The sequence below is a fragment of the Lepisosteus platostomus genome, chromosome 23, assembly GCF_059453375.1.
Source record: "Lepisosteus platostomus isolate fLepPlt1 chromosome 23, fLepPlt1.hap1, whole genome shotgun sequence".
In the NCBI taxonomy this organism is placed as follows: Eukaryota; Metazoa; Chordata; class Actinopteri; order Semionotiformes; family Lepisosteidae; genus Lepisosteus; species Lepisosteus platostomus.
In genome coordinates, this window is record NC_142633.1 from 10,132,247 (window position 1) to 10,155,357 (window position 23,111).

Sequence of the window (23,111 nt, forward strand, 5' to 3'; positions counted from 1 at the left end):
GCTTGCTGGGTTAGGGTCTGGCACCCCCGCTATCCTCAATTGGATAAAGCAGGACAGAAAATGGTTTGTTGGAACAAAAGGCAGAAAGGGTTAGTTGGATTCTGGAACAACCTACCGAGACAGAATATTGAAGCTGATATCTCAACTACGTTTTAGAAATGGCAGTACGGTATCCTTGAATCAATTAGCTACTAGCAACAAAATGAGCTATATAGGCTGGCTGACCTCCTATGCCTCATAACCGTTTTTAGGGTTATGGGACACATGTGCAATGGATTAGCCCGGTGTGGAAATCTTGACTTTCCCTAAGTGCCCACCCACTATTTCAGTTTCATTGAAGGACAAATTAAAAGGAGTTTAAACTAATTCATTTAATTTCCTGGAGAGAAAATTGTTATTGTGGGCTTGTTGTTGGGTGTTTTCAGAATTTGTTAACGGAGTGAATGCTTTGACAGCGAGGGTGGTATTTCTATAAACTGTACATAAAGTTGAATAAAATGTGTGTATGCCGTTGTAAAACATTAAGGTATTTTATAAAATGAAGACGCAAAAGGTAAGAATATATCTGAAATTGTTATTTTAGCAATTATTTTTTAACGATGAGAGTTGAACATAAGAACAGTATTTTGTAGAAATAAAAACTGAAGACTCCTTTTTTCCCAATCGCTGAGATAAGTCTGGGAATTACTGCAACTGACCGCAACCTGCACCGCGTCTCATTATAAATCAATACCAGTTTAAAGGGAACACGCATTCAAAGCGCACGTTGACAAGGAAATAATAAAATCACTCCCCTTCATCAAGTCTGGACGCGTGTTCACCGGATTCTGCTGGCGGATTTTGACACGACAGCAATCTCCGGTTGCTGGGAGAGGAAGCACATCTCGCACTGCAAGAGATCCACTTGGCTAACGTGCAACTTGCAGGTATCAGTCATAGGTGGACTTTTGCAGCTACTGTTTTTTTTTTCTCTCCTTCAGACGAAGTGACTCGCTCAGCGCTGGTATTTCACGAAAGGGATATTGCCAAGCATTTGTCAGAAACGCTGCAATTTCGTCGTGAGAGTTATTTCAAATAAGGTGGGGGGTGATTTTACTTCGAGGTGGCCAGCCCGCAGAGCCTTAAAAATATCCATCACTGAACTCTAGCACCCGAAGAAAGGGGGTGCCTGCACTTAAATACGAGTAGCTGCTTCGCTTTTGGGGGTGGGGAAACGGAGAGACTTAAACAGCCACTCACAGACAACACAGTAGTGAAATATTCCCGAACACTTAAACTGTCAATCAGGATTAATGGTCTATAAAAACTCCCATCAGATCCAAGTCTTCCAGACACTGAGGGAATGGAAAAGGACTACTGAGTAGCAACCTAGTGAGTGGTGATAATGTCTTCAGGATAAACACCCTGCACCCGGCATCGCTTTCAGCCACAGTTGAGCTCCTACGCAGCGCGAATACCAGGGACGTTCGCTATTTTTGCATATTATTTTAAAATAACATATATGACCAGTATATTGACGGTCTGTTTTTAATTGCTTGAGATTGTGGGCACACATGCTTAAACGAAAGGCGATAGCCTACGTTGGTGCGTAACCAAAGTGGCACCGGGCAGCCGAGTTTGCCTTAACTTGACACGGGGCAAAGTTTATGTCACTCGCTGAGTTTGGAAGCGACTCTCAAGCGCAGCAATGGATTTCTCGCGGCTGCTCATATGAGTTCGATTCTGAAGATAAAATCGATTTTTTTAAGGCTTTAACATCGCTTGAAAACTAAACTTCGCGGCTTTGTGATGAAATCCCTTCTGTGCCATTTAAAATAATAGAAGACGCAAGCGCCTGTGCACGGGGGAGAGCGAGTTTTATAGCCAGCAGCTGCCTCGTTTAAACTTGCTGAAATCGGGGCTCCTTTCCGTTTATTTGTTTTTTTGAGGAGCTCCCCATCTTCTCCCCGACCTCACTGTTTACCCGCGACCGAAAGGGGGGGAAAAATGGATTGGAAGGCTTTGGGATCCGCAATACTCTTCCCAATCCAGATGGTGTACTTTATAATAAAGGCAAGCCTGTCCGTGATCCTGCCGACCAGACTCAGAGATCTGAGCGGAGAGGTGGTGCTGATCACCGGCGGGGGACGAGGCATCGGCCGTCACCTGGCTAAGGAGTTTGCGAAGCAGGGGGCCAAGAAGGTAAATGCAGTAGGACGACGCTTGTTTAACCCACTTACAGAATAAATGGTTAAATGGTAAAATGATTCAGCTGCCAAAGAGAGAAAGCCTTGTATTTCAATTCTTCTGAGCAGAAAGAAAAAAACTTCAGTGCACTGGAGTTGCCGTATTTTTCATGTATTTTAATGTGCTTTAGGGGAAATGACGTAAACTGCGAATTGGAAAAGCTGGACGAGTAGCTGGCGATGGTTCGATGTTCAATTGGCATCATTAGGGAATCGTCTATCATCAGATAGGCCACGCTACAACGCGAACCTTGTCGTTATAATTAGCTACATTACTCTTGTAATGTAGCTAATTATAACGTGACCTAAAACCCATTGATTGTTGGGAATTTGCGTGGAATTGAACGGGAGCCTAGGTAAGTTAGCCCGCTGCTGTCCCTGACGAAAATAACCCATAGGTGGGTTGTAGAAATGTACGTTTCAGTTTCAGAGACGGGATAATTCTACGGTGTCCTTTGGTTTATTTTCGTAAAGGGTTATACAAGCAGGTAGGAATTGTAAACTCTTCCTTTAGCTGTGACCCGACTGATGGTTTTGCACTGAAATAAATGCCTACCAACAGAATTTCAACTGCCAGGGAAAAGCCTCCTTACCTAAGAATTGGGGAAATCAAAACTGATAATAAAAGGATGTTGTTGCTATTCCATGCGCGCTTTAAACAATGGTTACATTAAAAAAAAACATCCCCTTAATCGCTACATTAGTAGTTTTGAGGTAGAAGCGCCTAAGACAGAAAATCGGAAAAGAACCTCACTTGAATTTCTTGTTAAAAGATAATACTGTGCAAGAAGTTTGAGATGCTGCAGGTAAAGTTTCCCCATAGCAATGCATGTTTACACACTTGGGTTCTGCAGGAAGGCAACGTTTTCCTGGGCTTACGCCAATTAACATGGAAAGCTCGCAGCTCTCTTGCAAAAACTGATGCTTTTTATCAAATGCATTCAGTTTCATTAAAGGGACAGGCATGACCGCAGTTTTGGTTTCACGGAGGAGATGACCTGGAACATAAGGAACTTCACCAAAACGCAACGCACTTTAACTCGTTATTTTTCTGTTGAAAGCGTCTGTGCGTCTCTGTCGTGAAGTCGTGTATAAAACAGAATCGGACTTTAACCTTAAAACTCGTGTTATTATTATGCAACTCGTGAGCGGGACTCCTGCGAGAATCCCACCGCTTGTAGCGCGGATAGACTGAGAAACGTTTTCTGTGACACTTTTATATGAAGGTCTGAGCACAACCGCATACTAATAGACGCCTTCAGTAGCCGTTTTCTCGCAAATCAAACGCAGTGGGCTTAAGCCCCTTGACGTGCACTTGGAAAAGAGCGGCGCTCTTTTAAAATTCCCCTTAGAACAGCTTTTCAGAAAATAGCTGAAAGGATGCTTTCTGGTTTCGCTACATGAGAATAACGACTACATTTGTGATGTAGTAGATCATTTGTGATAAGTTTAATGCGAGAAACCAATTGTTTCCCTTCATACAAGGGAATCTCTTGTTATTAGCGCAGATGCAACTCGCCATAACTGCAGGTATCGCACGGAAAGACGGAACGCTGCTCAGAGCAATTTTAAACAGGGTACAAACTGCGGTATGTAGTCTGCTCTCGGTTGACTGAAGTAAACAGTCACTGGTCACTCTTCTGTACTTCTGTACCGTATATTTAAATTTCATACGACTGAAGGGAGGCCGTATCAAGACTTACTGGCTGCTTTGCCACAGTTTAAATTCTGTATTATAGCTTTAATGTGGCATACTACACGGTATATAGTATGCGCTGTTTAAAAGTTGCTATGTTGCTTTAAATTGTCACCAAAATGCACTGAACACCTCTGTTAGACCTCTCTAAAACTGTATAACAAAAGATAAGCTTTTTGCTCATTTGTTCAAATCTCCACCTATATGAACAATGAATAAAACTGACAGTACCCAAATGATCTATTATGAGGAACCTGTAGCTATATAATTAGGCAGCCTTAGTGCTCCAGACTGGTCCTGGAAAAGTATAAGGTGCTATTCATTAAGTCAGGTTTGGATCCTGGCCTGCCTTTTAATCATTCTTTATAAATATCAGCATTAGGGTCACAATCCATGTTTCTTTTTGGGAAAACCTGCCAATGAGATTGCATTAAGATTCCTTTTATTTCTGGTTCAAGTTGCACAACACTGCAGGTCAAACAGAGGGCAGATCTCAAGGAAGAAAAGGCTCTTTTTGTTCGGCTGCTATTAACGCAGGATTATCTGACCGCTGATGGGTTGAAGCAGGGTCTGTTACATTCTGGACAAGCCCTGACAGTGCTTTTGGGCCTCTTGCTCAAATCGCAAGATTTCTTTGTACATGCCTGTATTCAAAGAAAAGTCTAGGGAAAATAGCTATTGTGGTGATTGATCTGTAAAACTTTCAGCAGAAAGAGCGACTGACTGTGGTTGAAGAACAGATTACAGTACTATGGAATGTTTGCACAGGTGAAGAGTAGGCTATAATTCAGTTTTTCTAGCCCTAAACCTGTGTGAAAGCTTGTGCTCTTTCCTCTACAGTGCAATACACTCTACCCTGTAGTCCACATGTGGATCTTCTGTTCTCACACCTGTGAAAAAGTGCAACAGTGTGCTTAACAGTACCTGCATTGAGACATGCTGATGGACCGGCACGCTTACAATCTGGGTATGCTTGTGTAGTTACACTGATCCCTTGTTGCAGCTGTCTTTTCTGGATCCTAATGTTCACAAGGTCTCAGTTCCTCTGTTGTACCCTGTTCCCTTTGCAGGCTTCCACATTGGCTAAAATCCCAGTCTTGAAATATGTAGTCTTACATTAATACCCAAACCGCTTTATCAGAATCATATAAAATTTCAACTCTTTTGAAAGCAGAAACTGCAGGAAGAGTAAAAAGCCATACTTCTGTTATGATATTTTTTTTTAAAAAAAATGATCTCGTTTAACACCTAGTGTTATCATTTTAGAAAAAATTAAATGGATGCTGTCTATACAAAATACTCACAGTGAATAAAAGAAAGATTTATATATTTTGTATAAGCTGTGGAAAGAAAAGGGAAATAGTCCTTTTATAATTAGTCGGTAGCAGAACAACATGCATGAGTCTTAACCTCTGTTAAATATCAGCCTACCAATTTTCAGTTTATAAGTTCTGTGAATATGTATCCCTCTCATTAATTTAAAATGTGCTTTCCTGTTTTCTGTTGGGTATCAGCTTTTCCTTTGTCAAAACTCGATATGGCATTAAAAGTATTTGGCAAAATGCAAAAAAAGACATCTAAAAATAAGGTGAAAAATGAGACTCTTAGCTTGTTAGTATCTTTTTTTTTTGAGAAAGACCAGATTTATTATCAAAGGACTTGATCTTGTCTGAAAATGGGCTATTTTAAACATGTATTATGCTAAAGATAAGTTTCTTTCCCCCCTGTGTTTGAAACATGATGAGTGATGTGACAAGCTGATAGACTGGGTTAGCCTCCCCTCAACCCCTAAAAGCAGTGCCATTTTGTAATCTTTTTCCTGTCACTTTTCCCCAGTGTCAGTGGGCTGGATTGTACAGTCTGGACTTCAGAAAAAATGTTTGTTGGAGATACTGGAGTAGAAAAATATGTGGCGGCTGCCTCACCCTCGGAAAACATGCAAACTGGGCTAGCAAGCTCATAAAAATAGCTTCACACTTCCCCAGGACTAACGAGGGGCACAGGGACTTGGCAGAGCATTCCGGCCCAGTCTCTTTGTCAAGTACTGTTGGTGTTACCGGTCATGTCAACCGCAGTTCCAGTAATGAACATTTTATATTTCCCTCCTAGGAGCAAGCTGAACTTTTACACTGAAGCATCTGGCCAAATCGCGCTTAGCCCTGACAGCAGCAGCCGCTGTTGTGTTTTTTGGAAAGAATACGATTGGAAAAGAAGATAGGCCAAATCTTGCAGTTTGATTTTTTTTTTAAATGAAAGGCAGCAAACTTAAGCTTCAGAAGCAGTAAACGTCTTGTTTTGTTTTCAGCGCTCTTATATTAAAATAATATTTTGGAGTGTTTTGGTTTCAGTAGGAAGAGCCCCAATTCATCATCTGGACACCCACTTCAATTTTGAATAATAGCATGGAAACAAATAGCATTTGGGCTATCCAGCACCCCTACAAATATCCTAGGACTTTGGGAGGGGCTAGTGGGACAGCTGGGACAATGTATGGCGAATGGTTTGTTAAAATAAGACTTGTGCCAGTGTACATAGCATCATTGACTACAGTGGGAACAGGCGACAGACCCAGGATGTACTGTACATAAACACTGCAGGAGGAAACGTGGTTAGTGTAGATTTAGCTGCCCAGTTGGACATTTATTAAAACAATGAGACATTTACCCTCAAAGTATGTCCTTTCTAACTAGATTCAACAACGAACGCTCTCGCCTGTAACCGTTGATTTGTAGGTGCTAGGCTGTATGTGGATCTCTTGTATTTTGTTTTACTCTATTCATGTTTAATATGCCCAAAGACGTCTTGGACAAACCAAGAAAAGCCACGTTAACCACATTTAGGAACCATCTCAACTTCAGCATAATGCAGACGTATTGCTGGTCGTTTCACTGAGGGGGAATTGTGAAGCAACGCCACCCACAGTCACATAGCATGCCTATAGGAATGCAAAGAAGAGGAAGGAGCATCTGGACCAAACAAAACTGAATCACTACCTTCTGTATTAAATTACTGGGTGTAAAGCTCAAGGCTAGGTGCTTATTTGTCCGATTTGGGTGCTGTGCTGGGTTATTTCTCCATTTTGCACTCTGACTTTATTTTGTTGAAGTTAATGAAGGCAGCATGACAGTATTTTTTACAGGTTATTGCAGTTGGGATACCAACATTCACAGAACAAGTACATTTCTTTGATGGAACAAGTAAAGGTTTATTCCATGCTGAAAAGAGATGAAAAGAAGCACAAGGTTTCGGCTGTGGAGCCTTCTTCAGGTGTCAAACAAATAGCATTTGAGCTGTCGCCGAAACATTGTTTCTTTCCTTCTCTTTTCAGTGTGGAATAAACACATTGTTCCTTTGCAGCCTACACACGCTGACACAGCCGCCTAGTTGAACCATTTCTGTGATGGCTGCTCATAATCCTTTGTGATCTGGGGACATTTTGGCTCTTGTTTTAGGGTGGAGAATACAATGTCTCCTGGGATGTTTTCCGTTTCAGGGGGTACGTGCGAAAAGCTCCGACCAAAACCTCCGGTGTTAACATGGCTATAAAAGCTCTTTGATAGTGGTTGGAAGTAAGGTCCTAATGTCAAGGCTCCTGATGTAAGTGGAGCATGTGGGTGGGGGGTGAGAGGGAGTACCTGGAGATCATAAATGGGGTCTTAAATCTAAAAACACTCTTGAGAAACATTGTATGTGTATGGGGAAACACTTACAGTGACATGCTCCATGTAGCCAGGTCTTTAAAAGTCTGGGGTAGACATGTATATAGAAACATTACATTTTATTGCTTATAAATGATTAAAAACGTTTCTCTTTAACACTGTGACACTGGAAATTACACTGAAATATATTCTTTTAATTGTGCATTGCCCTTGCCACACTTTGTAGAATCTGGCTGCGAATGAAGACATTCCAGTTTGTATAGCTAGTTAGTGCAGTAAAGTGTATGATTTCATGTTTTTTTTTTACCCACTCTGGGCCCCATTGCCTTAGCTTTAAAGAGCTGTATCTATTTGGAAAAAAAACACACAAACACAGGTGTTTCCGAAGCTAGCTTTCACGCCTTGACAGTGCCCAACAATGGGGGTGTTGATGGACAAGACGGCTTCCTTTGTCAAGACACAATTACGTGTGGCTTTTGAACCTCCTGGTTTCCGCTTAGCTCCCTCCCCTAGGGGATGTCAATAAAAGGTAAAGGGGAGGTAGCATTTAAATTTTAAATGGCTGTAATTTGCGTTTGCAATGCAGAGATACTGCTGCATTGCTGGTCTGAGCTGGGAATGCCAGAAAAACGAAATCTATGCTGTTACAAAATGTATATGGGGGAGTCCAGCACCTAGTGTTTGCTCTGCATTCACTGTTAAAATGACCGCCAGAATAATGGGATAAGAAAGTGGGCCATTGCAATGACTTAAACGCAGAGGATATTCTGTGATTTCTAAAGGAAACGCCTACTGTGTGCACTGTGTATGTGGTTCAATGCAAGATGCATTTCAAGCCCTTGAGAGTTGCAGAGACTTGTAGGAGCTGTTCTTATGAAGTTGGGGCGGGGGAGTAAAGGTAACTCTGCACACTTAGAACCTGCTTCTTGGGCATGGGCGTGTGCAGGAAAATGGCACAGTTTTGCAAAACATTCATACAAAGACAGCTTTGCATGAGCCAATTTAATTAAGAGCCTGAATTTCCTGTATAATTGGAAACCTTTGGAAGTCATGTTTTATTCATTATTTGATTTTTTTTTTTAGCTGCTGCTGACAGGTGCAGCTTTATTTTGCTGAGCCTGAAATTTTAAACGTGTGGGAGTTTTGAAGGGGAGCAAATTGGACCAACCGTTTTGCATTTAAGCTATTACTTTTGAAATTAACTGCGGCATGAGGGAAGCTTCACTTAATCTGTTCCTCTTACACCTCCCCTATTGATTGTGTTATGCGATTGCTAAAAAAAAATACTACAAGGGAAAGGGTTAAGTTAATATATGCCTGTGGCAGCGTTTAGCCTCTTGTCTTGAATTTGTTTGCTCTGTAGATGGGCTTCAATTCAGAGAGTGGGTTGTATTGACTTAAGTTTAGCTGTGAATAGCTCCTTGCTTGCTTCCCAGGTGGACCTATTGGTGTCCCTGTGTGGGAATGATTGCCTGGTGGGGGTGGGGTGTGGCTGCATATCACCTTGTAGATGGTTTACAGCACTGGGTTCAACTGCAGGTCAGCCAACTAATGCAAAGGAGGTTGGTGATGTCATTGCTGTGTATTTGTGCGGCTTTCTTCACCGAAAAGAAGTGTGGTCATTGAAGCCTGTGAAGCCACACTCTGCAGGAGAGAGAAGGCTTGTGCAGAAGGCTGGGGGGTTAGGGTTACCTTGAGGAGTCAAACCCCACCTATGAGTCAAGTAAATGAAAATGCATGTCCAATTGGCAGTGCCACTTAGACTTGTTTTTACAACAAACACAACATTTATCTCTCAGCAGGACTAAAGATAGGACTGTTTTTTTTTTCTGACTGCATGATTTTTCTCTTACGTAAAAGCTCCCGGAGACATGTTGTGTACATGTTTAAAAGCTTTTTTTTTTAAATGATTGATTGATTTCCTAAGTGCTCCTCGCCTTAGCCTTGTTGCAATGTCCTCAGAGCAAAATTTTACCATAATGTAGTTGTGCAGGTAGTGTCTGGTAATTTTCCAGTTTGACTTTAAGCGGGAGTCTCGGAAAGCAGCAATTGGCTTTAGTTCTTTTTGTAGTGTAACTACACAAAAGGCTGAGTGCATTTTTGTTTTTTTTCCCCCATTCTTATCTACTGTGCTAGTGCCTGAAGATATAAATGGAGGCTTTTGAAGTGAGCCCTGGCAGACTGACAGGCAGACAGAATTAACATCAAGGTTGTAGCCATTGGCCTTTTATTGCTACTGTTCTACAGATCACATAATTTGTATTCCAGACAACTTTGTATAACCCTCCTGTCAGAAGTGCAACCATAATACTTTGCATGTGTAAGCACAGCACCTCATTTCATTAAAAGTTAATAAAAAAAAGGAACATTTCACAGAAGGCCTCAATCGTCAGCCTGAAGAGCATTTGGAGCAGAATTAACCCACATTACGCCATGAAAGGAAGAAACAACTGCAGGTCCATTTCAAATTGCATTCTGTGGTATTCATAGTAGCTGAAAGGTGTCCTTCTTTTCACAAATCTGTCAGAGTATTGTAAATTGCAGGGATCTCATGTGCTAGGCTGTTGCACAGTGCAAAATGTAGCACTTATTGTTCTGTTCATCAGATGGGATTTTTAGTGGCTTTGGATTAAAAAGGCCTGCTGCAAGTCTTGACGGCTTTGATGAGATTTGCAGGCTTGGTGAGTGTCGCAACACTGCGTTGCACAGTACAGTACAATGAGTTGGTGTGCCCTCGGCTCCAGCGCTTGCTCTGACATGCCCTACTTTGCACCAGCACTTTAAAGTCTATGTCAAGTGCCAGCAGGGCCCAGGTCACCAGTGCCTTGATTAGGAAGTGAGGCTATATAAATTGCTGAGTGAGGGAGGTGGGGTTGAGGCTCCATGCGGCTCCCAGCTGGGTGTTGTCCTGAGCCTGACCCTACTGTCTCAGCGCTAATGGGACAGTGGCAGGCAACTGCCTCCTGAACTCCTAGTGCCCTCTCTGATGCTCCTCCCCCCCCCCCAATGGGAGAGAACTGGGTAGTTTGGGAGGAGGGCTGTGTAGACTGCCACACAAACATTTACTGATAAAAGAACAGTTGCTGATTTTTCTATGACTGTGTTCGGGTGAAGAGGTAAAGAGGGATTCAGTTTTCTTTGTGCAACAAATGGACATTGTCGTTTGCCACTTTCACTCAGTTGATTTGCTTTATTCCTGTTTGACGTGGTGTATAGGCTTCTGATTCCCTACTGCACTGGTATTGTTCCTTTTGCCTTATTTTGTAGAGAAGTGTGGGACAGAGCAGCAAAATCTGGACATGCTGAGGCAGAATTGAGAAAAATGCGTGACTTAATCTTTCCGGGAATATACTTGGGGTTTTTGTTTTGTGTGAAATTTAAATTGCCTTAGGGCTCCCCCAATGTTTCCCGTACCTCATAAAATGTGTGAGAAAGCAGTCATTTTTGGTAATTAACTGCAAACCTGTCATTTTAAAAAACGAGCTGATTAGTGAAATGTTAAATGATATTGGGGAAGGAGGGGGGATAAGGCTTAGAAGCTCGATTATTGAATTTTTTTTTGTCTTTCAAAAAAAAGTTTTTGAACCCAACAACTGTAGTCACTTTCTTTCCTAAAAGGGCAATTTGTCGGTGCAAAGCAAGACAGGCTGGTGTCTCCTTGACCCTCGTTTGAAATGCAGATGAGACATAGATGTTTGTGTTTCCTGGTATTATGCTTTTGTCTCAGTTTGCTGTTCTGAGGTCATTTTGTTGGTGCTTATTGATCACACCTGTTTCTCAGTATGCTGGTAAGTGTAACTAACCTGGACCTGTTTTTCATAGCAGGCTGTAAGCAGATCATTATGGAGATTTATTGTCATTTTCTCACATGAGATGGAAATTTAAGACTAGGATTATGAAGCAGAAAACCAACTTGTATGGAGCAGACTCTAAAATATTACAATACATATTAATGCTAAGGGGTGGCAATGAGTAGCTAAACTAATTGTGTGACAAATGACACAATAAGCAATTTCTTCTAAATCTGAATGATCTATCCATTATGAACCTCTTCAGCAATCATATTTCAGTTTTATGTGCAGGCGTTTTAGGACCTTTGTTCTCTCTAGATCTAAGGTTTCATGGCATACTGTGTTTGATTTTCTTTGTGGAGCTCCTTTTTACATGAAAGAAGTGTGCTCCTTGGAGAGGTGATAGATATCTATCTGCATCAAATTACCGGTGAGAATCCCAATTGGATTTTGCTCACAGGTGCGCATCTTGCTTTGTGAAGAGTTGCGTGCAAGAAGATTCCCTGAACTCAATCCGGAATTCACTTTTCTGGGCTAACGGGGAAAAATATTTCGGCCCTGTGCTACTCCACACCGATAACCATTAATACAGCAAGGCATTTACTAGAGGAAGATTTTGAACCCCTGACCTTTTGGTCCTGAGTCTGCTGCCTTAATCTAACCACTCCATGGTGCTACAATTGAGTTAAGACCTGTGAATTAGAGAGGTGGGCATTCATTCCAACTTGTCATTTGGTTATCAGTAATCTAATTATTCAAGACTTCCCACCCATTGTTTCTTAAAATATGCTAATGGTCAGTTTCACATCTCATGACTAACTACACAAAAAATGAGTCTTGCTTTATGTCCCCAATAAACTTAACTACCATCTGTGTCCCTGCCTACTTGTATGTTAAACATGACCCTTTGACTGACTTGCTCAATACACCTTTTGATTTCCTTCAGAATTCATGAGGGAAATTATTGGGTTTCCAGGATCTGCTTGACTAAAGCATACCTTTCTCACTGTGAATTAGTTTGGGATCTATTCTTTGTACTGAATCTAGGGCAGTTAATCCCTTTGGTAAATACTGAATACTACATTCTTACTATAATTAAGCTGTGTGTAATGTTAAAATCTAAGCCTTTTTAACTCGATCAAATAATGAATTCATTATATGTAGAACTATAATTATTTTCAAGTAAAACACACTAAAATAAAAGTTGATAAGTTTCCATGGAAGATCAAAGAAAACTTGTTTATTTATGAACATTCAAGCTTTTTTTCCCCCCATTAATTATAATGCTAAATAAGAGGATGGCTGGAATGGTACTTATTTAGCTTTTTATGGTCACTAAGGCAGAATGTTCAAATAGATAAGAATTCATCTGTTCATAATCAGACAGTTGTGTGTTTCTGGTAAAGGACAAAGCAATATGGAGTCTATGCTCAGAGGTACAGAACACTAGGCAGGACTACACCCAGGAGGAAGAAAGACTCATTGTGTTGCACCCATAAGGATAATTGGGAGAGCTATATTAGTCTGAATCCCAGGGGGTGGAAACAAGAACCATGCAAATACAAGGACATGTAGTTTCCTCTCAGAAGGTGCCACACTGCAGTACCTAAGAGCCGTAATATTAACCACCAGGCCACACTGGATATAAATATTTATTTTTCTGTAAGATTGTTAACAAGATGTAGGATATTCTATAACATTCTTTGTTTGCAAACAATTAAGAGGGAAAAAAAAACACTTCTAATACTGGTCCTCCTTTAAGGCAGAGGAGTCAAGCACAAAAAGACGTTAGCTGCAACTTTACATTGTTTAGTGATTGGTAACGAGCTTTTCTGTATTTTTGTAATAATAAAACAATATGCTACTGTGTTCTAATTTAGGGATGCAATACATTCCTGAACCTTTCCAAAAGTCAGATGTCTTCCCAAATTCCCAAAGATCCCCCACACAGAAGAAAAAATCCAGATATTGTTTAGCAAGCATGAAACATGTAATAAACACCTGAGAAGTGGTATAAAGAAAACTAACATGGGTGAAAAGAAAAGTTATTTGGGGTTTATGGGAACACAGAACAAAGGATCTGTAAAACTGCACAGACAGGAGCAGTAGTATAAATCCCAATATGTGTTACTATGCCCTGAAACCACTTTCACATAAAGTGTGGGGTTTGCAGGGAGGGTCAGGGGTGAGCAATTGCACAATCGGGTCTAAATAACTCGGTAGCTTCAGGTATTGGCCTGAAGTATCATCCATTTCACCTCACATAGCGGTCGGTGTTTCCCATGAATAACAGAGCGTTTATAAAAGACAAAAGGGCCGCTTCCGCACTGCGATATTAAGACACAGATGATTTTCAAGTATAGCCGCAGTGCTGAGAGCCTTTGCTGAGTGTTATTTAGCCCTGTCCACTGACTGCAAGTGACTGATGGATGTGTTCTCTGCTGTATCCCACTTCCCTCCCCCCACCAAAACCGGATCACTTTCCAGAGGAGCTCCTGCTGGAAGATAACCCTTGGTCACTGGCCGCTGGCCAAAGCTTGTCCTGCCCCCCTCAGCTGCACTCAACACACGCACTGTTTGAAACTCCCTGACCAGAAAATTGCACGGTTCATCTGCCTAGTGAGCCGTGTAATCTCTTTGTGAGTGTGTGTTTGAGAGACGAGGAGGAGGGTGTGTGTTCGGGGTTATCATTGCTACTTTGACATTGGTGATTGACGTGTCTATAATCAATTGCTGGCCATCAGTGAGCTACACTCGGCACTGTTGTCTGTGATTCAAATATTACTGCAAATATTTATTTTCAAGAATAATATCTGGCACAATAGTGCAGTGGCTAGCATTGCTGCCTTGCATATCTGGGTAGCACAGGGTTCAGTTATGGACCTGGAGTGCTATCCGTGTGGAGTTTGTATGTTCTATGTGTGTTAAAATGGGTTTTCCTCCGGGTGCTCCAGTTTCTCCCCCACATGCAAAAACATAACTAGTAGCTTAATTTTAAATTTTGGGGGAAAATTGGTCCTGTGTAGAGTTTGTACTCTAACAGTACTGGAAAAACAACTTGGTAATTAAATTTATTGTAAAGATTATGCTTGTAGTTGTTAAGTAAATGTACATCAATCCTATTCAAAGGCACAATTGAAGTACACGTTCCAGCCAATTACAGACACCTTCGAGAAATATTGTATAAATACAATAGATGTTTTTATGCCTATGCCTTTCATTTTATTTAAATGTGCAGTTTTTATTTGAAAAAATACTTTCAGCTTAGTTGGACCATTTCTCTATCTGGTTTCGTTTAAAGGGTTTTGTTGCTGGTTATACCTTTTATGGGGATCGCGTCTTCCATTGCATGCACGATTGTGAAATTCAAATTGTTCATCTGCCTATCCAAACAAACATAGCCTGACAGTTCAAAAAAGCCTTATAGCTTTTCGAAGAAGTAAATGCTATTTTACATGAAGCTTCTGTGATAGTGTGTTTTGAACACCTCTAAGTCCTTTGAATTCCACCCTATCATATGTTACACAGAACACGTAGCACAGAACAGGGACTCTGTTTTTAAGTCTTAATTTGACGACATTTTGAACCGACAAGCAAAAGGTATGCAGATTAACAGGGCGAGGATTTGTGGGTTAAGATAAAAAGAGAGCACCGAAAATATTTAAAAAGTGAAAAGGTCAGTTTATGGGTGATTTTTGACTGTCTTTGTACTTAAATAATCGGAATAAAACTTTACACAAAAGCCTGAAGCAGTGTTGGATGAGTGGTATTCATCTGTGGTTCTGGGTCCATTGAAGCCAAGAAGTTTGTCCTGTGCTAGTTTGATGTGGTTTTGAAATAATGGTTTAATAAAAAAAATCTTTGTTGACGTTTTACAAACTAGAACTGAAGAGCCACAAGTGAGTAAACATGTATATATTTCAAGTCTATCCAAATGCATGCTGCATGTGCCCAGCATTTCAAAATAGCATAAGAGAGAAGAGCTGCTGGTTGCTTTGTGCAATGCAGGGGATGGATATCGATTATACATGTAAGAGCTCACTAACGTAGGCTTTTAACTTTTAACTGCAAAACTTCCATCACTTCACTGGCACCTTGTATGCCTTTCTTGGGGATATGCAAGAAAGAGCAGTCTGAAATATATGTATAGCAACATGTCTTCAAGCAACAGGCCCTCTTTTACTGTATTTGATCAAGTTTTAAAGCTACAAAAGCAGACTGTTCCCATCTTGTCTCAGCTCAAAGTGCTCTCCTGGCTGTGTTCACCACCTGAAGCTGAGTACCAGCTGCTTCTGTTTTATTGGAATTATTGTTTCCTTTTTTAAACTGAAGTATTTAAGTGAAAATTATTTGCTGCATCATACTCTTTATGCAACAATAAAGCCAGGAAAGCTTTATTAAAGATCAGTTGAGACTAAATGGCCTGTTTCTTTGGAATGGTAGTAGAGAAGGCGTAGCCTTAAGTGGAGTATATGCGACTGACTGAGTGGTTTAAAGGTAGCATGCTGGAATGATACTTAATTCTGCTGCCTCACAGTTCTTGGATCCTGGGATCAGCTTCAGATTGGGGGTGGAGTTTGCATGTTCTTCTAATATTTTCTTGAATTTGTTCTTGGTTGTTCTGCTTTTCTCACCCGTTCTAAAGGCATGCTGGCTAAATTAACTTGCGTACCCCGCATGTGTGCCCTTTGATATTAGAATGCATCCCAAGGAAGGTAACGCCCCACTTTTCACCCAGTGTCTGCCAGGGTAGAATGACACAGATATGTATAAAATAATTCTGGGATAAAACTACAGGATGTATGCATGGCACAGGAAGGTGTACTTTGAAGGGTTTTTGTTTGTTAAAGTGTGATGATATTGTGATGTAAATTTCAAATAACTTTTTTTTGTTAGATTAATGCTGTGCCAAAGTGTTTACTACTTTTTCATGCTGTGATGGTTTTGTTTTAGAAATGCCTACATACACATAACACCTATACAAGATGAGCCTTTTGCTCTTGTTTTTACCCATTCAGAATCATGAGAAGAGGCTCCGATTTGCTGAAATATGTTATATAGGTTAGAGTAACCAATGTTAATGTTGTATGCCACTTAAACCAGGCCATTTGTACTCAAAACAACCAAATTATGAAGCTTACTGCGTTGATATAGCAGCTTAACATAAACTGTATATTTCCCAAATTACATCCACTAATATAGATTAGACCAGATAACATTATTCACTTATGAACATAAATTATAACCCTTTAATTAGACCTTAATTCTGGTCTTTAAAGATCACATCCTAGCAGGTTTTGTAGGTCTAATTTTTTGAAAAAGGGAAAATGATGCACATCTTCAAAAGATAGAAACAACCATTTAAAGGACAGAGCCCGAACTATAGTTTAAAACTTTCTTAGGTTGATTTCAAAAGGGTGTTCAGGTCCGCTTACCTTGTTCTATGTCCCCTTGCTTTCCTGCCAGGTGATCCTGTGGGGCCGTACGGAGAAATGCCTGAAGGAAACGAGCGAGGAGATTGCGCTCCTGGGAAAAGAGTGCCACTACTTCGTGTGTGATGTGGGCAACAGGGAAGAGGTGTACAAGCAGGCCAAGGTGGTGCGAGAGAAAGTAAGTGCCAGAAACCCAACGCTGTTAGTGTTCACTAAAGCTAGGTACCCTTAAGGTGAATTAATGCATTAGTATTTTGTGGCAGGTAAATTGAAGTCAGCAACACAGAAAGAAAACAAAATCATTGCATGTGTTTTACTGTTGTATTTTTCAGTTGCTAAGATTAAAATTGCTGCTTACCAGATCTGAAATGCCCCAATAGACATGTAACAAACAACAGATGCTGAAGTAGTATTATGCTTCTACTAAGCAGAAAGTGTTTGAATAAGACATAAAACATTGCAGCATTCAGGAGGGCTTTGTACTGTGTAATTTCACTACTTCACTACTTACAGACAAAGCAGTTGAAGTAATTCTTCAAGCAGGCAGCAGCGTCAGAATGCGTAGGCTGCAAAGGAACAGGTAACGGGTTTATTCCCTGCTGAAAAGAAAGGAAACACAACGTTTCTTGTTCAGGTGTGTGGAAGAAGTAGGCCACATGGAGCCACACAGCTGAAGAAGGCTCCATGGCCAAAATGTTGTGCTTCCTTTCTTTTCTTTTCAGCACGGAATAAACCCGTTACCTGTTCCTTTGAAGTAATTCTTCTTTAACTTTCTTCTGTCGTAAATGGCTCAACCCACGTCTGGCTCGGAGACTAAAACTGGCTTTGCAGGACTGGATAAGATAACACAAATATTAAGATTCCGGGGCGATCTAATAATCTGATCACTTCACTGAGATGAAGTAATGAGATAAAACCTCTATTGCAGCTCTGATCCTGGTTGTGACAGAACCAGTTCTAAGTTTTTATTGATCTTGCTGCTTAGGTGGGCGATGTTACCATTCTTGTGAACAATGCTGCTGTGGTTCATGGGAAACGCCTCATAGACAGTGATGACGATGCCCTGCTGAAAACACAGCACATCAACACACTGGGACAGTTCTGGGTAAGTGCAAGACATAACAGATGACCCCTTCAAAGGCCTGGTTTCACAGCAGTAGGATACGTTTAGTCAGTATCAGGTGTAAGATGATTATTGTTTCTGCCTGATGATGCAGTATTACACTCTCACATATTGCTCTTGTTAACGGGGCCTCCTGATAATCCCCATCTATGAACTGACTTCATCACTCTGTTCTCCTCCCCACTGATAGCTGGTGTGTGGTTAGAGTACTGGTGAACTCTGGCTGCCATCACAGCATCCAGGTGGGTGCTACACAGTTGTTGCAGTGGAGGGGAGTGCCCGTTACCTGTATATTACTACTGCTAATAATAATATGAGCCAGCTTCTTCTAATTATTACTGGTAATAGTAGAAGTAGTGGTAGGATCAGTGGCTAAAATATTAGGGGCCCCAGTCAAATGAATAGGCTGTCTCAGCGACATGCAATGAGTAGCCAGTGTAAGGAGAGTTGAGGTTGTGTTGGGGCTACAAGTATTTTAAAGCCTGGGAGAGAACACATCACGTCCTGTTAAGTTGTTCTTGCTGCATGCAGATACCCAGCATGTTATTGATGCAACATTTCTGCGGTCACTGTTGCATCAGTAACCCAGAGTGACTAATGGTTAGCTGGGCTCGATGGTTTCCTCTCTTTCTTGTGTTTTTGAATAATAACATTCTACTGTATGTGATGAAACTTAGCAGAATGGTCTTGTAAACTTCAGGATATTGCATAAACATGCAGTGCAGAATACATTACAGACAATCACAGCTCATAAGGTGCAGGATTGCGACAGAATGCATTTAAATGAGCAAGTATTCAACAGCACAAAAGGTGAATGGTTGCATAACATCCCTTTGACTCATTTTGCCAGAGCTCAGCTGTAACTTGATTTTGGCATTTCTTTAGTTGACATATTCTAGCCATGAGCAAAGCTTTATTTTCCCAGGACATAAAAAACCTGCACTAAATATAGCTTTTTTAAAAAAATTCCAAACGCAAAATAAACATAACCACACATAACAGTCACTAAAAGAAACCCATTAATACGACTTGGCTGCACTTCAAGTAAATCCGGTAAACCACAAAACTCTCATTCAAAATAGAAAAGTACTGAGGGCAATCTCATATCCTCTGTAACAGAGAAGCCGTGAGATGTTGTAAAGTACATAATAGACTCTTTGCTAACCAGTGGCTCTGCGTTCAGTCACGTCTACTAATGCAGTGTGATAGACAGTCTTATAAAGATCACTGTGGAGCCCTTAACATTCTGTGCTTTACTTGCTGGAAGGGGATTTCCAGATTAAAAATTGAATGCTGGACCCATTGTAACATCGCAAAGAACGGATGCGACTGAACCTGCAGTTTGCATAACTGTGGGATCTTGTCATTTATTATTGGAATGGAGATCAAACGATTGACTTTTTAAACACCATTCTCAGCGCTGTCATCCAGACATGAGATGAAGAAATTCAAGCCTTACCTCGACTGCGGTTTTGACAGGCCAAGACCAGAAGGAGGTGGCTGAAAAGCCCCTCTCCGTTTTTTTGTTTTTGCTTCCCGGGGTGGAAGGCTGCCGTGGCAATTCCTCTAAGTGCCACGTGTCTGTCTTTCTCCCCGCAGACGGCCAAGGCGTTCCTGCCGCGGATGCTGGAGCTGCAGAACGGCCACGTGGTGTGCATTAACTCGGTCCTGTCGCTCTCCTCCATCCCTGGGGCCATCGACTACTGCACTTCCAAGGCCTCCTCCTTCGCCTTCATGGAGAGCTTAATGCTGGGGCTGCTGGACTGTCCAGGGGTCAGCACGACCACTGTGCTGCCTTTCCACACCAACACCGAGATGTTCCAGGGCATGAGAGTCAGGTGGGTTAACAAAACCAAGGCACAGTGTTAATAATAATAATTGCTTACACTTCTATAGCGCTTTTCTGGACACTCCACTCAAAGCGCTTTACAGGTAATGGGGACTCCTCTCCACCACCACCACCAATGTGCAGCATCCACCTGGATGATGCGACGGCAGCCATAGTGCGCCAGAATGCTCACCACACATCAGCGATCAGTGGGGAGGAGAGCAGAGTGTTTTTAATGAACCTGTGAGACGGCAGGCCCCCAGACGCCCACCTACATCAGTAACTCCCATGGATCTTTTGGAAGACTTGTTTAGGTACCCATCCATTTCTTTGCTGCTTCTTCCAGCAAAAAAAAATGGATGAGTCGCAGGGGAGCCTGTTCCAGCGAGAAATGGGCGCAATCCAGGAGACATTCTAGACAGGATGGGACTTCTGTCCATTGCAGGGCTCACAGACGCAAACATGCACACACTGACACCAGGGCCAGGTTTCCCAAAAGCCAATTAACCCACCAGTATATCTTTGTACTGTGGGAGGAAACCCACATGAACACTTGGGCATATAAACTCCAAGCAAATAGAACCCCAGGTCAGGAAGTGAACCCGGAGCCCCAAGTGTTGTTTGCTTGAATTAACTTTCCTTACCATGAGAAACCATATTAAAATTGTAAGCATGTCAGCAGAGCCTCTAGCAGAAGGAGATATCCAACCATAACATAGCAGCTGGCGAAGCAGAAGTGCTCTGCAAAACCTTAGATCTGATATTGCTCTGCTTTTGATTATGTCTTGCGAGATTTCACTTTCATATAATGATTTCTCAAAACGGTTTCTGACACGGCACACGATGGGAAGATTCTCCAAGTCCTTTCCAACATGTCAGTGAATCCACAAACATGCAAAATATTTCTCAACTGTTTATGTTTGATGTAGGAAAACAGTGTTTGGAGACATTCCTATAAAGAGGTATTCTTAAGCTGCTTTGAACACAACTTATTATTAGGTTACATTTTTTTGTGAGGTCCGTGATTTTGATATTATGATTATTTTAAAGGGCACTCATAATTAAGATGAGACGTAAATGGTAGGGTAATGCGATATTCTGAATAATAATTTTATATTTGTTGTGAGTCTGTGTATAATTAAGTCCTCATATAAATGGCATGTTCCAAAACATTTTTTACAAGGCATATTTTAATCATCCCAGAACTGTGTAATGCATGGTGTAATATTATATAGAATCAGACAAGGAATCTGGGCAGAGAAACTAACTTCATTTGTTCCTGGGCTGCAGATTCCCAAATCTGTTCCCTCCTCTAAAGCCAGAGACTGTGGCCAGGCGCACTGTGGAGGCTGTCAGGACAAACACTGCCATTCTCTATCTGCCCTGGACGATGCACGCCCTTGTCATACTCAAAAGGTAAGCTGGCTGAACTCTGTGGGAATGTGTGAAGAAAATGACAAATGCTCAATTCTCCTCATTTTGTCAAAATACAGCACATGTTTTATAAAAGACAAAGCGTTCCCACTGGGAAAAGCATTGTTCCCCTGACATCTGAATCTGAAAAACTCTTAAATTCTGTTTTCTCTCTTGTCTGCAGCTTCATTCCACAGCAAGCACTTGAAGAAATTCACAGGTTCTCAGGCAGCTACACCTGCATGAACACTTTCAAAGGCCGGACATAGGAGGTAGAAAAAGCCAAGAATTGGAACAATGTGAAGACATTAACATACGGAAATCTACTCTTAATGGACAAGGAAACGTTGGGCACCTTGATTACTGTTAAAGTGAAAAGCTCAAGATGGTGGACAATGAGAAAAATCTGGACTTGCAGAGGCTTTTCTCTGGAATGGCTACGTGTCCTGAGGCAGTATCTGTATGCTTGGTGACATAATTATCTTTAGATGCTACTACAGGTCAATGTCTTTTTTTTTAAAAATTACCTGATTGATTTTATTTTCTGGACTTACTTTACCCCCAGAAAAGACCCTCAATTTTTTTCCAGGCTCTGTTGAAGTTTTTGGATTGTGGAACCAGTGACTGAACATGGAATTAATATAGAAACTGAAAAGCAGGCATCTATGCTGACTTTGTGCTAACAAGAACTCTGCCCACTCAGAAATCAGGGGGTTGTATACATGGACCGTTTTTTTAAAGTAGATTTGTGCTTTTTGTTTTAATTTGCTTTCTGATTTATTGCAGGGCAGCCCTGTAAAGCACATTGTTTAAATTTGCTCGTTTTGTTTTTAATTAGGTAAGCTCAACATGTGTTGTATGTCTAAATTAAATAATAAAAAAGTCTTTAAAAAGTTGAACGCTGCCTCTTCTTATATTCGTTTGCTATTAAAATCAAGTAAAGAGCTGTTGTAAGTCCAGTTCAATGCTCTGTTTACACTACTATGGCAATACCAGCAATAATCTTTCCAGGATCAGAAATGTTTGGCAGGTTTCAAGGATAGGAAAGATACTGTACTTCAGGGGTGCATGGGGGAGCAGGGTTTTGTAGCCACTAGTACTACTGCCTCTGGCTAAGAGTCCAACTCTATCCCACCCTCCCTCTCTTTTTCACCAAGGTCACCCAATTAGCCGTTTTAGCTGCTGAAAGAGAAAGCTCAAATTAGAGGTGAAATACACCAATGACTTTGTCTCTCTACATCTGTCAATTTGGAACAGAGATCTAAGGCATCAGAGCCTCATGAAGTCTCATTTACATGATGATTCCAGCCAGCTGTTCTCCTTCCCTGGGTCCAGTAATAAAGTCATTACTTGGCAATGCAGGACCTTCAACAACAAAAACTCTTTATCTTTTAGATCTGATGTGACCATCTCATCACTCGACCATTCACATTGTGTTGGATGAAGAGACATTTAATTTGAATCCAGCACATGGTCGGATAAATCGGTATGAGGTCTGTTTCTCTCATTGTGGAGAAAAATGTTACTTTCAGCTGTCATTCACATAGTACAGAGGTCACTACTTGGCCATCCCACTCAGGATTATCTTCTTGTGTGGCGAACTGCAGCTTGCTACATTCCTTATCTGCTCAGTTTGTTTCAATTCTAGATGGTGTTTGCTCTAAATACATTTTTCTCAAACATCTTATTCTTCCTCCAGCCGATATGACTTCCAAAGCAACATTTCAAGTAAACAATCACAGCTTTCTCTTTCTGTTGCCTTAAAAATCACATCTGTGGGTGGTTACCATAGAAATTGAATTTGTACAGTGAACAAATTATGTCATGGTTGTTTAAACAGACTTAATTGGAGTGTGATTGATGTCATTAATATGTGACATATAAATATGTGTAATGTATTCCGGCACCAGAAATTAAATGGGGCTGTTTACATAAAGTTGGTTG

General features: G+C 41.1%; 1 protein-coding gene across 1 annotated transcript; it reads left to right on the forward strand.

Moving 5' to 3' along the window:
* The first annotated feature begins 1,089 nt into the window (after positions 1–1,089).
* On the forward strand, positions 1,090–22,066 carry dhrs3b (dehydrogenase/reductase (SDR family) member 3b). The gene is made up of 6 exons (XM_088616858.1): positions 1,090–2,181; positions 16,838–16,981; positions 17,789–17,908; positions 19,526–19,764; positions 21,045–21,170; positions 21,352–22,066. Exons 1-6 carry the CDS (start codon positions 1,987–1,989, stop codon positions 21,434–21,436), a joined length of 909 nt encoding a protein of 302 aa, XP_088472984.1. The 5' UTR covers positions 1,090–1,986; the 3' UTR covers positions 21,437–22,066.
* Positions 22,067–23,111: the final 1,045 nt, after the last annotated feature.

Coding starts and splice junctions, on each gene's coding strand:
- dhrs3b (XM_088616858.1), top strand. CDS start 1,987: ATGGATTGGAAGGCTTTGGGATCCGCAATACTCTTCCCAATCCAGATG. Junction 16,982..17,788: donor CCAAGGTGGTGCGAGAGAAA/GTAAGTGCCAGA, acceptor CTTGCTGCTTAG/GTGGGCGATGTTACCATTCT. Junction 21,171..21,351: donor GCCCTTGTCATACTCAAAAG/GTAAGCTGGCTG, acceptor TCTTGTCTGCAG/CTTCATTCCACAGCAAGCAC.